Genomic DNA, 17,149 nt, shown 5'->3' with positions numbered 1-17,149 from the left:
TTTCAGTTTTGTGGTAGACCAGTTGGATTAATGACATTGATTCTCCATCTCTCCCTGAATCCCAGCTGCTGGGATCTTGCAGCTCTTCCCATCAGTAGGTGGGGTCTATTTCCCTGCTCCTGAGTCTAGTTTGGCCATGTGAGCAAACACCATGCACAAGCAGAGGTTTGAAGTTCTTGCACAAGTGGGCTTGCTCTGCTCTTTTCTTTGGCCAATGCCATGAGAAGAACGTACTCAAGCTACCTGGCCGGAGGATGAAACATGCAGAGCAGAGCTGAGGTGTCTCAGTCATCCCAGCAAGGCCATCCCACTTTAATCAAGAGTCAGACACCCACATCAGATCAGCCAAGCTAACAAAGCCCAGCCCAGATCAGCCCAACCCCATGAACTTAAGACCCAAATAGATATTGATTATAGTAGGTCACTGAGGTAGATTTCTTAGACTTCAGGTATTGTTAACTATCCCATATCCTTTCCTTGAAACTTCTAAATTTGCTGCTACTTGGAAGCCATTTATATATATATATTCAACTTGTTGTATTTACAAATTGATTCAACTATAATGAAGAACCCAAATAATAATGGCTTGAATAAGAGAGAAGTTTATTTCTCTCTCAAGGTCAAGAAATCTTTGGGGAAGCAAGACACAGTTAGTATGCATTTGACAGTGTTAGAGATCCAGGCTCTTTCTATATTGTTGCTCAACCCATGTGAGGCTTCCATGTCTAGTTTACCTCATGGTTCAAAATGGCTTCTGGAGCTCCAGCTATTGCATCAATATTCCAGCCATCAAGAAAGGTAGGAGGGTGAGCTCATTTCTTCTCTTTAAGGACAATTCCTAGAATTTACATATACTACCATATTTTTACCCCATTTATAGCCCAATATAATCACCAGTAGTAATATGGCCATGTTCATCTTCTAGGACAGATAGCGTATATTATTTGACTCTTCTCCTCTCTGAGGTAACATGTGCTCAGATAAAAATCAGAGTTAATTTATTAAGCAAAAGAAGGAGAGCCAGCAGTGTTTTCTACATAGTATGTCATTTTATTCATAATAATAATAATTATTCAATCAAATTTCCCTTCAACAAATAGAAATGGCTGCAGAGGGGAGTCAGACACCCAAGGCTAGAAGGCAAGACACCCAAATTATAGTCTCAGTTCTATGCTGAATTGTGTGACCTTGGAAAAGACTCTGAATTTCTGTGGGCTTGTATTAATCCATCTAAAATTGAAACCTGGTATGACCTGAGATCCCTAAGGATACTTCCAGCCATTTCCAGCTTGGGGTTTTTACACTCACTGCACTCTTTTCCCAGTGCTTGTGGACGGCTGAGTTCCTTTCATTGTTCAGGCCGGAACACAAGTCACTTCCTCAGCTAGGCCTGCCTCTAACATGGGTCCCCCACGTACCTCACAGTCCAGCCTTTTCCCATCATAGTGCTTGTGAGCGTGCACTGCCGGTGTTTACTGGCATGCTCGTTTATTAAATGACTGTCGTGTGACTGTGAGCTCCTCGAGGGCAAGCATCTAATCACCCATCCATCCCTTTATCCCTAGCACCTTGTGCGATGCCTGGCACACAAGAGCAGATCCGTAAGTGTCTGCTGGATGAATGAATGAAAAAAGTCTTGGTCCATTTACTGAACACTTGTAAGTGCAGATCCCACTTCTAAGAATGTACATTTTAGAAGGGAATAAAAAAAACAAGCAGAAAGTTCAATATTAAATATACTGTGAGTTTAGAAGGAACACTCCATGACTGGGGCAACTTGAGAAGATTCTTCCTATGGTGGCTTCTCCACTGAGACCAAAACCCTTATTCACCTGCTTCCAGAAGCTCTAGGCAGGTACCTAATAGCAAGGATCAGTGGTCCCGGGGTCCTGGTCCATTTCTCAGCCTGTGCTAAATTTCTCCAGCTCATAGAGCCACTAGACTGATGATTTGCACATGTAAACCCAGCACCAGTGAAGTCAGGCCTCCAGTCACCCCACCTGTTCTCCACTGTCACGCCCTACTCCTGCACCCAAACTGCTCGCGGCTGATTCCTCACACCCTCTGCTGAAAGGGGTCCCTCCAGTGTGAGCTTCTCGAAGGCAAGCATCACATCACCCATCCATCCCTTTATCCCTAGCACCTTGTGTTGGGCTTCATTGTCCTCCTAACAGTAACCGTGCCACTTCCAGGTCTTTCTCTGTGCTCAGCCCTTCTTTGCTGTAGCACCCTTTCCTATGAGCCTCCCAATGACTCTCCCAGATCCCGCAGAGCTGAGAGGTAAGGTGGTTCATTCTAGCTTTAAATCATTTGACTAGAAGAAAGTAGGGGAGGGTGGGGGCCAAAGCACAGGTTTAGAGCCCTGCACTACCCCCACCCCACACTGCCCAGTGGTGACAAATACCAGTCCCAGCAAGGACCGCCCCATTCCCCCTACCAGCCCCTGCCCCGCACAAAGTCACGAGGGGTTCTCTCAGCCGAAGCAGCGGGGGCAGAGCCAACCCAAGAACAATGGGGCCAGGGTGAGGGGGGAGTCGGTGGGGTTCCCTGGCTGCCTTGTCATCGCCATAAACCTCATTACCTCGCGGTCCCCTAGGCTGCCTCTCTCCTTACCCAAGGCATCCTCTGGCTTCGCTGCTGATTCCCACACGGCGTGAAAAGCTCTTAAACCCCCCGCTGTAGTTTTAATGGGGGCAGTGACTAATTTAGCCCTACGCCACCAACCGTCAAATCAAATCTTGTATTGGTACTTACTGAAGACTCACCTGGGTTCCATGGGGTTCGGGATAAATCCAGACTTGGGAGGGCCCAGAGACAGTGATCTGGCAAGCCCCGAGGACACGCTGATCATGCCCACAGTCACATCATTGTCCAAAAGGCAGGTTTGGCTAGGGGCTCAGGGAAGCCTACCCCAGCCCCAGGCTGTGGCCGGCCACACTTTGGGGAATACTGATGCCTACCGTGAGGTCTCCCCCTAAAATGGTCAAGTTTCCAGATGACTGAAAACTAGAGTTCACCACGTTTGGCTTCCAGGAAGTAGAAGCCCTGAAATCAAAAAGCTGCTGCTCCATTCTGTCCAATACTGGCAGAAGCCCAATCAATCTGAGATTCTCAGGCGTACAATACCTCTAGAAAAACTAACAGCTCCACTCATGTCAGACATTACATGTGGTGACAACAAGCGGAACTCTTACAGAAGCCCCTCAATATGGGAGTCAGAAGATGCTGGGTATAATGGCTCCAAATTCCATGCCATGACTTAGTATTCATTATAATTAGGTGCAATCTGTCTGCCTGTTTCATTTCTGCTCTGCAGAGGGTAATAACCGATTTTCCTGCCCCTTGTGAAAAGTTAACAAGGAAGGGCTTCCCCGTGCAGGTTCCGAAGCCCTGGCTCTGATTGACAAGTTGGCTGAGCACCAGCATGATGGAGGCATGGGAGGACAGGCTTGTGGGAAGCTAAGGCTGCTGCGAGCCCTAGGGTGCCAGCAAGACCAAGAGGAAGTGAGGCAAGCAAGGCACCTAAGGGTGCAAAGTGTCAGGAGACACCCATTGTCCGGGCCCCTGAGAGCAGGCCCCCCTGAGATTTTTGCATCCTAGGTACTTCACTTGTCCCAGTAGAGTCTGGCTCCAGCCACTGGTAGCACCTTCCACATCCCACAGACCTCTGTGATTGGAAAACTGCTGCTCCTACTTGGAGCTTGCCTGGAGTCCTGGCTAGGTAAGGATGCACGTAACCAGCTGCATCCAGCATTGAGGAAAGCCAGACCCAAGGGGCAGCGATGAACGTGAGCCACCCTACTAACATACTCAGCTTAGCCACTCACTTATCCTTGGGCATCAGTTTCCCCACACATAAATGAGATGACCAGGGCAGTCAAAGGTGTTTCCTGCTCTGACTTCGGTGCCCCCTACTAGCTCATCTGGTCTGTGTGCATTAGGTTGCTACGCTTCTTCCTTCTCAAGAGGAGCTGGGTCTAATGTGTGCAGGTTGGGTTCTATCTCTAGGTCGGGAAGATCCCCTGGAGAAGGAAATGGCAACTCACTCCAGTATTCTTGCCTGGGCAGTGGAGCCATGACAGGCAACAGCTCATGGGGTTGCAAAGACTTGGACATGACTTAGTGACTGAGTCCAAGCACACTCCATGAGCATGTGTGATCCACAGGAACGTACCCTGTAGGTGACGACAGCCCCCACACAGCCCTGGGCTGGGGAGGAGAGAACCAGGCAGGCGGATGCTAATCGCATGGATTCCCTTTATTGAACTGTACTAGTTACTGCAGTCAGATTAAGTCACATTTAAAAGCAGACCATCCAGTTGCACTGAAACCGATTATATTCATTACATAGTTTTAATCACTGTCCGGTGAACTGGCAAATCCAATCAAAGCATTAGTCTTTAATTAAAAAAATTAAAAGGAAATATTCAGACAATAGCCAAGCAATCACATCACGATGCACAATTACCTAGAATTGCAATTAAAAAGTAGTTAACAGAAGGGGGGGAAAGAAAAACAAGAAAGAAAAATAAGAAGCGAAGAAAAAAAATCACACTAATCCTTTTTTTAAAAAAAAAAAACTATCAATATAATACATGAAGGAACAAAGGACAATCGCTTCCAAAAGCGGGTTTCTCTAACTCTAGAAATGTAGTCTGCGGCGGAAACTCTAAAAGCACACTAGCTGTAGCAGGACAATAAAAAATACTGAGCATGGAATACTTTTAATCTCTGCCATTAATATTCATTTCCAGCTGCTTATAATAGCAGCGCCTCATGGCCAAATCATTAGAGTTTTACATCTGGGTTGCAAATGACACTTTGATTGGATGTAATGTTCAAATGGCCCTCCCCACGGCGTCTCCGGCAAGCCTTCTGCGGAGAGGAGTCCTGTCGAGCGGTCCCTCACTGTGCATGCTGGCTCATCGTGTGGTTCTGCAAAGGCGAAGAAAGGAGACACGCATGAAGGCAGAAGAATGGAGAGCATGCCCGTCCCCTCCCACTCGGTGCATTTAAGCCGAGAGCCACAGAAAAGCATTTCGATTATGACAAAACAAAATGCAAGAACGAAAAAGTGCTCTGGCGACGCAGCAGCCAAGACGCCAAGTTGATTCGGGGCTTGGGGATGGGTTCCTGTTGCTGCCAACCTGGGCTCCCTGTGAATTTTTGTTTTTAGACCATTCAGGTCTTACCACGGGGACTGGCTATCTGGAGGGAGAGGGGAAAGGCTGCGCAGGCAGGGGTTATTGAAAACATCCCTGTTCACCTCTCCATCTCCCTTTTGCTCTAATGATCAGGAGGAAATTATATCCGATCGCCTGCAGGCTTCCCCCAGATCCCCTCCACGGTCCTTCCGGGGAGATGCTCGGAGCCTGGTGGAGGGATACAGCATGTGTGCCATGCAGCTCTTCAGCCAAGAAACGCCAGAGCGGCGCCGATGCGCTCAGACAGTGGGCGGCCGCAGTGCCTATGGCGGAGGCAGGGGCCAGGTCACCCCCCACCCACGCCGGGAGGGCCCGGGGGAGGGAGCCTGCCTGTGCCGTCATATGACAGTGCTCTGGCCAGAAGGACCTTGTGTACAGTTCGAATCTGCCTGGGAATAGAGGGCCTGGGTGGAACCCTCTGGCTAAACGCTTCCGTCTCTCCATGGCCCAAGTCAGCTCTTCCCTCATGCCAGCCAGAGCAGAAAGGCAGTGTAGGTGTTTCCCCAGGAGCCAGTGGCCTGGGGCTGGGGTTGGCGTTTGGCCTCTTAAGAGCCTATCTTTTTATTTCTTTTTCAGTGGTCTGTATTCCAAATCCAGACCAATCTCATCAAAGCCTCAGGTGGTATTCAATCTCATGGCACCTGGAGAAAGGAAGCGGAATCCACCCAGGCCAGAGAAGCCCCGCCGTGGGGAGCAGCACAGGACCCCCGTACAGAAGCAGCTCCCCAAGAATGGACTGCCTCCGCAGACCTGGGCGCCCCTCCAGCGCAGCGACTCCTCCAGGGTTGGGAGCCGCTCCTGCAGTTCTGCCGATGACCACCAGGGGTCAGGCGCGGCTCTGCATCTCTCTCCTGGGCTCCAGGACTGGACTGCGAGGGCGACCACAGGATGCCCGCAGCTTCGCGGGGAGGCCTGGGGCCACCCCCGCTCCCCAGCCCAGGGCCCCTGCGGCAGCCGCTTCCCACGGCGGGCATGGCTGCTGTCTCCTTGGTGATGTCGCCAACCCCTCCGGCAATCGCACGGCCCGGGAGAGGCAGCACCCTGGCCGGGAGAGGCAGCGCCCCGACCACACACGGCAGATGCTTGCTGACTCCAGCAGCTCGGAGCTACCAAGCCCTGCTGCCTCCTTCCTTGTGCTCCGGGGCACAGGCCACATGGCCGGACTCTGACCAGCACAGGTGCTCTGTGTGGTTGAAGGCACACCTCTTTCAGTCCCCACTGCGGGCTTACAAGGTAGGACATGGTAAAAAGGATACTGAAGCTCAGACAGGCTAAAATACACCCAGCCAGGAAGCAGGAGGGGGTGGCAACGGATCCAAGAGAGCCAGGAGCTTGAGCGAGATGGCAGGGTTCCCACAGCACCTTACCTCCCCATGGGCACCCAGTCTGTGGATCATCCAAACTCCTTTCCAGACACGAGCAACAACTCTGCCATCCTGGCCTGGCACCTCGGTGGGGGTGTCAGGGACCCAGAGGCGCAAGGCAGGTTGTCTGAGGCCACAGATGGGATGCGGCGGTTTCCATGGGAACGCCCACCCTCCAGCCGAGGCACCTCTCCCTGCACTTGTGCAGGGATAGGCAGCCGGTCCTGCAGGGAGCGGAGCCCACCCTACATCAAACCATCCTCCCAGCTCCCGGGCCTTTGCTCACTCAGTTCCCACCCCTTCTCTCCTCCCAACCATGCTCTCTTGAAGTCCTCTGCTTCCCCTCCCAGGAGCCACTCAAGGCATCTCCAGCCCACCTCCTACACGTGCAAGTGCCTCCCAGGTGCCAGGCTGGCTGCCTCTGCTGAGCGGCAGACGGTGGGGGGGGGGATGGCATCATCTCCTCTCTCAGTCCCACCGAGTTTGGCCCAGGGCTGCTCACTGTGCTGATCGGACCCCTGGGCCCACCACGTCCAGCAGCGGTGTCACAGGTGCAGCTTCCAGCAAAGAACAATGTGGTGGTTTCACTCTCCCACCCTGCCAACAGCCAGTCAGTTAACAGTGCCCTGTTGCCCGGGCTCCCTGGGTGCGGTCAGGTCCTTCTTGATTTGCACGGGGTTGTGGGGGGAGGGGGGTATTAAGAAGGTAAACATGTATAGCTCTGACTTTGTTCTCAAATTTTGATTCTGAGGGTCTGATACCAAGTAGACACAGTAAATATTTTTGCATCAGTGGAAGGATAAATAAATGAAGGTGTGTACAGGAAGGATGCATGGTAAGGGGAGAGGACAGTCCAAAGCGGGGGCACAGCATAGAGGAAGGTATGGAGGCTGGAATAAGCCCGACCAGTGCAGGCACCAGTGGGGTGATCCCAGCACAGAGGTCACAGAGGACTGCCGGGAGCCCTGAATGCCCTTGAACATGGACTCTGTTTCATAAGCAGCAGAAAACCAGATGATGTCTGATCTTCACAGACTCCTCAGGGCTACCCAGCAGCAACAAGGGAAAAGGCAGTGTCCGGGGCTCTCTGGATAATGAAGCAGCCTCTTGCCAAGATGCCAAGGGCAGGGCCTGTGTGACCCACGTGGTCCACAGCAGCTCAGCCAGGTACAGAAATCCTGGAGGGGGGAACCTACGCCTAGGACCGCTGATGAGGACGGTTCAGGAACAAATGCCATTTCTCAGGCGAAAACAACAGTAGCTTTCTCTCTTAAGGAGCAGGAGCTGGTGGCTTTTCGGTTAGACTCAAGGAAGAACTTCCTCAAAGAGGGTCCTGAGACAGTGGGGTGAAACTTCCTTTCCTGAAGTTCTCCAGGAACAAAAAGCCCAGGACGTCCCAGCAGATGGAAATGTTGAAACTCAATGCAGGGACGGGGCCAGGCACCAGAATTCATTCAGCACTGAGCTGTGAAGCGCCTGCTGGAGGCTCTGCCCTGGGACGGGCATAGGGGAGGGAGAGGATGACTCCAGCTCGGCTCAGCCCGCAATCCTGACTGTGGAAGCGGGGATGTGCCAAGAGACACCCAGACTTGGGTGCAGTATGATAGCTCTGATGCAGCCGGGTCAAGGCCGCCCAGTAATTATGGGGGTGGGGGTGCTGAGAAGCCCACATGCCAGGACAAGCCGGCACCAGCTCCTCCTCAGGAAGGGCAGAGGGGTGGCGGGGACCGTCCCCAGGACTCACCAACCACTAACGCACCTGTGCGCTGAGCAGCTCCGCCGACGGCACAGTTCAATAACCCTAAAAAGCCGGGCTGCTTACCCCCACGGCTTGGAGCTGCGGTCGGTTCCAGGGATGGGGGAGCTTCATCAAGTCTTCTTAGAGTTCCTTGCACCCGGCATGGTTCTCACAAGGGCATTTTAGCTTAATGTCTATTTCTCTGTTTATGCCTGTGCTATATTTAGCCCCTTCCGAGAAGCAAGAAAATCGTTTTTTAAAGATGCTACCGAACCGCAGAAGAACACTTTCCCGGCCTCATAAAGGCCGGGGCGAGGGCGGGGGTGGCAGCCGGCAAGGACGGGGAAGGCGCCGAGAGACGGGGGGGTCTGGCATCCACACGGGCCTCGGTGCCTGCCAGGGAGACGCAGGTGTGGGCCGAGGAGCAGGTGAGAAAAATAAAACGGGAGAACGGGAGGGAGGTGGTGGGTGGCCCTGGTTTGCAGCGGAGATCCATCCGCTCTGTGCGGCTCTGGTGCCGGAGGTTTCTGGAAAGGCCGGTGCCGGCCGCCTCTGCCTGGTGCCCAGAGCCGTCAGCTCCCTGGGATAGAAGCGAGAGAGGGGCCGGTCGGGCCCCGGCTGGGGTCCTGGTGAACCCTGTGTCTGTGGAAGTCATCCCCAGAGGACTGTGGCCGCGGAGGATCCCTCGGTCACACCCTCACATTCATTTACATAGTTATTCTTTCTTTCAACAAACCTTTTTACTAAATACCCTGCTAGGTGAGAGCCGCCTTGTTTGTCACTAGGAAGTCGGCAGTAAAATAACCCGGATCCAGGGCCCAAGCCAGGGTATGGTCTGGGTAGTGAGGGAGCATCAGAATCATGGAGTCTGTGGCTGGACCGTCCTCCCAGAAGCGCAGACACACACTGGCACACGCCAGGTGGGGTCCTGTTCTGGCTTCATTGTTCCAGGAGGCATCCCTGGCTCAACAGGGCCCCACAATAGGCATGCGTACGAATCATGTGCACACACACATATGCACATGCAGACACACACACACACACACTGGTGTGTCCCTTCCTGGTCAGGATTTCTTCTCCAGGTTGTGGTTCTGTTTTCTGTCCCTTGGTCTGAGACCCTGCTTGGTGTCCCTTTGATGCCCACCCACCGCAGAGTCAAGTAGAAAAGACCAGCGATGCTTAAACATGCTGGGTGCCTGGTGGCATGGAAAACTCTGCCTGCGAGGCAATAAGAGACTGCTCTGCACCCCCTGAGATGCACGGGCGTGGGCTGGAGAGGATTTCTCCGCACTGCTGGTCATTATGGGCTGCCCCTCCTGTGCTCCCGCCACGCTGATGACAAAGCATCTCTAAAGTCCTGGCACCTCGCCTGGTCCTTCGCACGTGCCCCATTCGTGCTAGCCCCTGCTTAGGGGGATGGCAAGGCAGGCGGCGAGCCCTTATGGGCTGAGAGGTGCTGGCTCCTCGGTTTGAATCCTGGTTCTGCCACTTACTAGCCACGTGACGTTGACCTCTGGGGGACTTGGGGTGGAGGGAGCAGCAATAACCGAGCCCACATCCTAAGATGCCCTGAGGCCTCAGGAGATAGTTTAAGTGTAGTTATTGCAGACTGGCTAAGAGGACGTGCTCCATACACCCCATAGACGGTGTTCATGATGCTCTGGGAGTGTCATGAGATCTGGGAGCAAGGGGCCGTTTGCTCCTGCTGGTACCCCCATGGCACCAAGAGGGCTGGCGAGATCTCAGGACCACTCCGGAGAAGGCAGCACCTTGGACAGTCCTATCCCTGGAGCAGCAGGGTCTGATAAAGGCCCTCTCTTCATGGCCCCCTCCCCGCAGCCCCCTGGCTACAACTTCTGCACCCACAAGCCACTGCTTTCCCTCCCGCCAGGGAACAGTCGGATGTCTGGTGAGGTGGGGAACCTCACAGAGACTTTGTAAGGAAGGGAGGAGGCGTGTCCTCTTCCGGTCATTCACGCACCCCTTCCAACAGTTGTTCACAGAGGCCCTGGACACACAGAGTTGGGGGAGCCCCAGCCTCTTCCTTGAGGAGCTCACAGCTCCACAGTGTGGCAGGGGCCTGAACTCAAAGAGCCTCACTCCCAAAGTGCACAGCAGAAGTCCCAGGGCTTAGCCTCACATCCCCATGGCAGATGTAAGGGTGCAGGGACACAGCCCCGCACCCAAGAACATCCCACCTGCCCACTCACCCAGCCCCACCTGCAGATCACAGCTGGCCTCACCTTGACCACATCACTTGCCTCTGGTTGGGGAAGAGGCTGTGGTCCGTCCCCTTTCTCCCCACCGCTGGGCCAGTCCCTGGTGGCTTCCGACCCAGTAGCTCTCACAAGGCTGGCTTTACAAAGAGCAGACTTCAGGAGCGGGGATCAAGTCCAAGAACCTGCCTTAGCCACGGGAAAATTCGTTTCCAGGAAAAAGGTAGATCCTTCGGGCTAATGCTGCAGGCCTGTTCAGGCTAAGAGAGGTTCTGGTATTGGTTCATTTAGCAAACATGGAGCCTTGCCGTGTGCAGTGGACAGAGACAGAGGAGAGACAGAGTGAGGCATATTCTGGCCTTCTACCAGCTCATGGCTGAAGGATGGAGAGCTGATTTCTGATTGGGAGGAGTTTAACGAGAAAGCTGGCCTCCAAGCTGCCCTTTTGAGGATTGCTTAGGTTAGGATTTGCATTAGTGCGAGCGCGTGTGCGCGTGTGTGTGCGTGTGTGGGCACGTGCTCACTTTCCAGGGAGATGGGACCACTCAGACAAAGGCTGATGGTGTGAAGGATCCTGACAACAATCACAGCTAAGCCTCACGGCAACCCCGGGGACTAAGTACTCTCTATCCCTATTTCACAGATGAGAAAACTGAGGCACAGCATGGAGGTCCCACAGCTGGTAATGGCGGTGCGGGGGCTGCACCCGTGCAGTCTGTATGCAGAGCCCACTCTTCAGCAGAGCCCTCGTCTGTCTGCAAAATGTGAAAAGTGCAGCATATGTTGGGGGAACAATGAATAATTCAGCTTGGCAGAAGCACAGGGCATGTGCCATGGAGACAAGCCTGGAAAGGAAGGCGGGGGCCTTATTGATGAGGTTCCTTGATGCCAGACGAGGCAGCTTGCCCTTAAATCTGGGCCATGGGGAGCCATCGAAGGTATTTGAGCTGTGGAGTTACACGAGAGTCAAGGAACAGGGAGCTGCACACACCTCCAGCCAGAAGGGTCCTCCGGTAGGACCTTCGTGCTCTCATCTCCCTCGGCTCTTCCCGTAACACCCCCTCCCGGCCCCTGGTACCCGCACGTATCTTTCCCTTCGGGGAGGGTTCAGGCGCAGGCAGCCCGCCTCCCTCTCCGCTGCGCATCACCTGGGCAGCCCCTCTCTGCTAGTGAGCACTTATTTTTAGAAGCGTTTGACAATCGTCCAAGGGTCTAAGACGAACAGATGGCCTGTCTTAAAGGCTCGTATGTTCGCTAGTTTGCACTTCTGACAAACGGTAAGCGCACTCGAGAGCACGCCATAAACAGAGCTGAATGAATACTCAGAACACAATTTAGCTAATGCACGTCATGAAAATTAGGAGTGAGTGATGGCCGAGGTTCCCTCTAAATGCCTGCCCGGTGACGCAGTCGCTCTCCTGGGGGCCCCAGCTCTGACGTGTCTGCGCCCCACTTCCCCCGCTCCCGGCCCACCTTTCTGGCTGACAGCTGCCCGTCTGCACAGAGGGCGTGGAGAGGTTCGCTGGTGTGGAAGGGACACCATTCAGCATCAGGAGGGTCCAGAGTGAAGCTGGTGACCCGCCAGTCTAAGACAAAGCCCGAGATGTCCTACAAGGCCCAGGCAGCCCCTCCGTGCGTGGGGACGTGTGTGGGGCTTCCCTGGCCCTGCCTCCCAGACAGCCAGACGGGCTGTCGTCTGCCACTCCGGAACAGCGGGAAGTGAGCGTCGCACCCGTTTAGCTGGGGAAGTCTGTCTCTCATGTGACTGCCTCAATTCATCCAGATCTCCTGGCATGGAGGGGGATTCCAGCTTCCGGGGAACAGTGGGGTTAGCTTTCCGGGGAGGGGAGTCTGCCACTTTCTGGCAGAACCCCGAACAGGAGCAGTTTTGCGGACCTCAAGTCACCTGGGGGCATGTGAGAAAGAGCCTTTGACCTTTGCTGCTGCTCGTATCCCCAAAGGAGCTGAACGTCTACTTTCTTTCATCCTCTCCACTGCTCTAAGGACCTCAGGTGGGCAAGAGAGCACCCCCTCTAAACCTCTCTCTCCAGCACCCAGGACCCAAGAGCCCGAAGCAGGGAGCGTGACCAACAACCAGTCCCAGGAGCGGGAAAAATATCTTCGAGTGAAAATGTGGGAGAAAATGTTGTTGTGAAAAAGAAGAAGAAGAAAAAAAAAAGCCCAATGAACTCCCAAGGGGTCAGGTTCTATACGGCTGTGCTTTGGAAATAAAACCCACTGGAGAATAGATTATTAGGAGGGAACTGAAGCCTTCTATTAGGAACTCAGCCCGTAAACAGGCTCCCATTCAGAGTCACCCAACAAAACAAGGGAGCTAATAATACCTGCCCAGAGGGCCCGCAGGCTCCGGGGAGCTGCACTTCAGCATGCAAATGGGCCCAGCTGGTCTGTTTGTGAGCACAGAATCACAGGCAAGCCACTAGACTTTTACCAAGCAGCTGTGCAAGGGAAAACGAGGGTTTATGGCCGTGTCATGGGCAGAGGAAGGTGAAATCTCTCCAGGGCTGTTTACCAATCCGCCTCTCCTCGGCGACAAGCCTGACCCCCCGAGTCCGGAGTTAATGTGGCTGCCACTCTTGCTGCTTCTCGAAAGGGAGGTGGGGTCCCTCGGGGGCCGGGTACCCAGCACACTCTGGGACCAAGGGCCGAGAACCGAGGGTTTCGGCCATAACACGCCAGGTGGCCACGACTTCCCTGCGTGTGGACTTGGGCCCCTCCCAGGTGGGGACACTACGCTGGCCTGACCCTGGTCACCGGGAAGTCCACGCTAAACACAGCCAAGCGCCTGCTTGGAACGAGCTCCTGGGGTTCATCTCAAATACGAATGAGGCACAGCCCCCTGCCTGCAAAGAGTCTGAGTCGGGTGTCTGAACGATAGGATTGCGCCCGGCTGGAGCAAGGCGGGAATCGGGTCACACAGGCCACCAGAGTGGGAGGAGAGGCGTAGGCAGCAGCGCTGACGCTCCGTTAAAAATGGCACTGGGGGGCTTCCCTGGTGGCCCAGCGGTTAAGAATCCGCCTTGCAGTGCCGGGGTTGAGGGTTCGATCTCTGGTGGGGGAAGTAAGATCCCACATGCCTTGGGGCAACTAAGCCCGCGCCTCGCAACTACTGAGCCTGTGCACCCAAACTGGAGAGCCCGCCTGACACAACGAGGAGCCCCGTGCAGCAACTAAGAACCAAGGCAGCCAGATAAAGAAAAGAAAACATATATATAAAAAAAAAGGTGTGTGAAGAGTGGGCTCCCAAGACCACGAGAGGGAAGGGTGTTCTCCTCCTCCCCGAGAGCACGTCTGCTGGTCTTAGTGATGGTCAAAGAAGACCACACACCACGCACACGGAACACCCTATTAGTGGGCTCCAAGCTCACAGTTAGATCTTCCCTCTAGCTCAGAAGGTAAAGAATCTGCCTACAATGCAGGAGACCTGGGTTCAATCCCTGGGTCAGGAAGATCCTTTGGAGAAGGGAATGGCAATCCAGTATGCTTGCCTGCAGAATCCCATGGACAGAGGAGCCTGGCGGGCTACAGTTTGTGGGGTCGCAAAGAGTTAGACAGGACTGAGCGACTAACACTGCTACTGCTAAACTCACAGTGAGGGTTAATAAACTGAAACACAGAGGCTGATGTTGGGGAGACATGGCTGTGTGGTAGGGCTCCCTGACCATGCACAGCCACGCCTGGACGGGACCGCAGCCTGCTGCTCAGGGTGCTGTGAGGTCCACCAGCAAGCCGGCCAGGTGCAAAGCTGTAAGGCACGGCGAGCACTGTGCCCTCCCAGCAACCCCAGCCTCACCGGAAAGAGCCAGCCCTCGTGGGCTCCGGGCAATTGCGGTCCTGTGGGAATGCAGGCCCAGTGTGGCCAGCATGTCTGGTTCTGCAGGAAAAACTGAAAAATGGGAGATTTTTAAAAAATATATACAAAACATCTCAATGTGTAAAGCATGATCACCCAATGAAAACATGTCTGCAGGTCACATCTGGCCCCCAGGGCTGCCAGCTTGAGGCTGCTGGTATTCTGAGAGGCCCTCCAGACACCTGAGGTGTCTCCCGGTACACAGAGTGGCTGATGCCCAGGGCAGTGGGGAGGGCAGGCAGTGCTATTAGGTGGCACGTGGCCCATCATTAGGATGGAGGACAGAAGAGGAAGCTCTGCTGAGGCTGGCACAGTCCCCCAGGTCCTGGGTACCGCTGCTACATGGGTGCCTTCCAGGGGCGCAGCCTGAGGGTTTCCAGGTATGCCAGGTGGGAGCAAGTCTGGGAAACCCGCCTTCCCTAGGGTCACATTTTGAAGTGCTAAAATGTCCGTCTTTCCAGGCAGCCCCTCCCTCAAGCACTCTGAGAGAAGAGCACCAGTTTGCCATGGCGTTCAAGAGTCTTGACGATAATCCCCCTCGTACCTCCCTTTCTTCTAAAGAAGTTGAGAATCATCCCAGCCATCACCCACTGTGCCTCATGGGGAAGGAGAGGGCCAGGCATCATGGGGGGACTGCCCTTGGGGGCACTTATGAGCTCAGTATGGTATGATGGGCTCCTCTGCCCACCCCCAAACACACACACTCATGGATGCCCTGCAGTCACACATCCAGGGAGAGGGGAAGTGGGAGATCTCTGCACGATCCCCCACTGGGTTCCAAACACACACACACAGGTACCCCCAAATGAAATGCACACAGATACACACGTGTGTGCATGCATGCTGTCACTTCAGTCGTGTCTGACTCTTTGCGACCCTGTGGACTACAGCCCACCAGGCTCCTCTGTCCATGGGATTTTCCAGGCAAGAATACTGGAGTGGGTTTCCATGTCCTCCTCCAGGGGATCTTCCCGACCCAGGGATCAAGCCCACATCTCCTGTGTCTCCTACACTGCAGGCAGAGTCTTCACCGCTGAGCCATCAGGAAAGCCTAGATACACACACTCATGGACAGCCACACACACACAGTCTCACAGGCACACCACAGTCACACACAGTCATGAACACCACCCAATCCCAGTGTGCTGGTGTGAACACACACACACACACACACACACACACACACACACAGACATTACACTGACAACATGCTGAAAATGGTTCAGGGTCGGTTATTGTTATTTTGGTTTTTTGTCTCCTCACATAGGTGGCTCAGATGGTAAAGAATCTGCCTGCAATGCAGGAGACTCGGCTTCAATCCCTGGGTTGGGAAGATCCCCTGGAGAAGGGAATGGCAACCCACTGCAGTATTCTTGCCTGGAGAATCCCATGGACAGAGGGGTAGCAGAGTCGGCCGTGGCCGAAGCGATTAACACATAGCGCAGCTGACCCGCCCTGACTCACACCACTTCGGGGACACACCTGTCAGCCCCCACTTGCCAGTGGCCCTGGTTTCCACTCTGGCTCCCTCTTCATGGCAGTGGGATGCTGGGAGAATAAAGAGCTGTGAGAGGCACGTCCCAAATTCTCTCTTCCGGGGAGCAGGGAGGCGAGATCTCTGCTTAACTCCCAGTGGGTTCCAACCACACCCAGAAGAAATCCAGGCCCTGGACCCCAGGCCTGACAGTCCTACAAGGTCTGGCGCCTGCTGGCCCTGAAGCCTCAACTGCCTTCTCCCAGCTCCCCAAGCAGGCCAAGCTCTTTCCCTGCTCAGCCCTCCTGGCAGCCACTCCACGGCCCCGAGGCTCCCTCCTGTCTCCCTAAGCTCCTCTGCCTCTGACTTCTGTGCCCTGGGAAAGCCCTTCCTGCCCACGTGATGAGAGACCCCTGTTTTGGTTCAGCTCTGCACCTGCACAGGTATCCCTCTAGCACTTTCCTCAACCTGCCATGACCAGGCTGCTTCCCTGGCCCTCCCTAGGCTGTGGGCTGCAGGCAGGGACCTTGTCTCTCCCTTCTCTGCTGGGCGGTGTCAGCTCCAAGCCTGTGTTTGCTAAAAATGCAGTAAGAACAGCCAGTGAGGGACGGTAGTGAGGCGAAGCCTCCACTGACAGGGTCAGGGAGAGGAGAAGACGCAAGGCTGCTCCTCTTTCCCGTGTCCCCAGCCCCGCCCAGGGCATGTTATACTTTTCCCTTAGAAGTTGGGGGATCCTTTGAAGACACTGCGCTAAGTGCAACGAGCTGGTCACAGAAGGACAAAGACGGCATGACTCACTTCTATGAGGTTCCGAGAGACAGGAAGGAGGATGGTGGTTTCCAGGGGCTGCAGGAGGACGGAGGGGAGTCACTCACTCACGGGGACACGGTTTCCGTTTGGGGAGATGGAAAAGATCTGTGGATGGTGGTGATAGTTCACAACCACATGAAGGTACTTACTGCCACTGAACTGTCTACCTAAAAACGGGTAAGGACTTTCCTGGTAGTCTGGCGGTAAAGAATCTGCCTGCCGAAGGAGGGGACACAGGTTCGAAACCTGGTCAGGGAAGACCCACATGCCACGGAGCCACTAAGCCCGTGCACCAACTATGAAGCCTGTGCTTTAGAGCCCATGCTCCAGAACAAGAGAGGCCACCGCCATCAGAAGCCCGTGAACAACAGCAAAGAGCAGTCCCCGTTCACCCACAGCAATGAAGACCCCGAACAGCTGGAAAAAAAAAGTGGTTAAAATGATAAATTTTATGTAAGTGTATTTTATG

At 54.3% G+C, this 17,149-nt stretch overlaps 1 protein-coding gene across 6 annotated transcripts in view; it reads right to left on the bottom strand.

Moving 5' to 3' along the window:
* Positions 1 to 4,237: 4,237 nt before the first annotated feature.
* Positions 4,238 to 17,149, bottom strand: part of ZNF423 (zinc finger protein 423) — a 345,391-nt gene continuing 332,479 nt past the window's right edge. For 5 of the 6 annotated variants that reach the window (XM_070388460.1, XM_070388461.1, XM_070388463.1 and 2 more), the window contains 2 exons: positions 14,337 to 14,429; positions 4,238 to 4,935 (listed from right to left, as the gene is read on the bottom strand). In XM_070388460.1, coding sequence (XP_070244561.1) covers positions 4,906 to 4,935; positions 14,337 to 14,429 — 123 coding nt within the window. In that variant the 3' untranslated portion in view covers positions 4,238 to 4,905. The remainder of the gene's footprint in view (positions 4,936 to 14,336; positions 14,430 to 17,149) is intronic. The other variant, XM_070388462.1, reaches the window with a different exon arrangement.

Source organism: Bos mutus, chromosome 18 (assembly GCF_027580195.1).
Source record: "Bos mutus isolate GX-2022 chromosome 18, NWIPB_WYAK_1.1, whole genome shotgun sequence".
Lineage (NCBI taxonomy): Eukaryota > Metazoa > Chordata > Mammalia > Artiodactyla > Bovidae > Bos > Bos mutus.
Note: the sequence above shows the minus strand (reverse complement) of the source record. Positions and strands in the feature narration are given on the sequence as shown.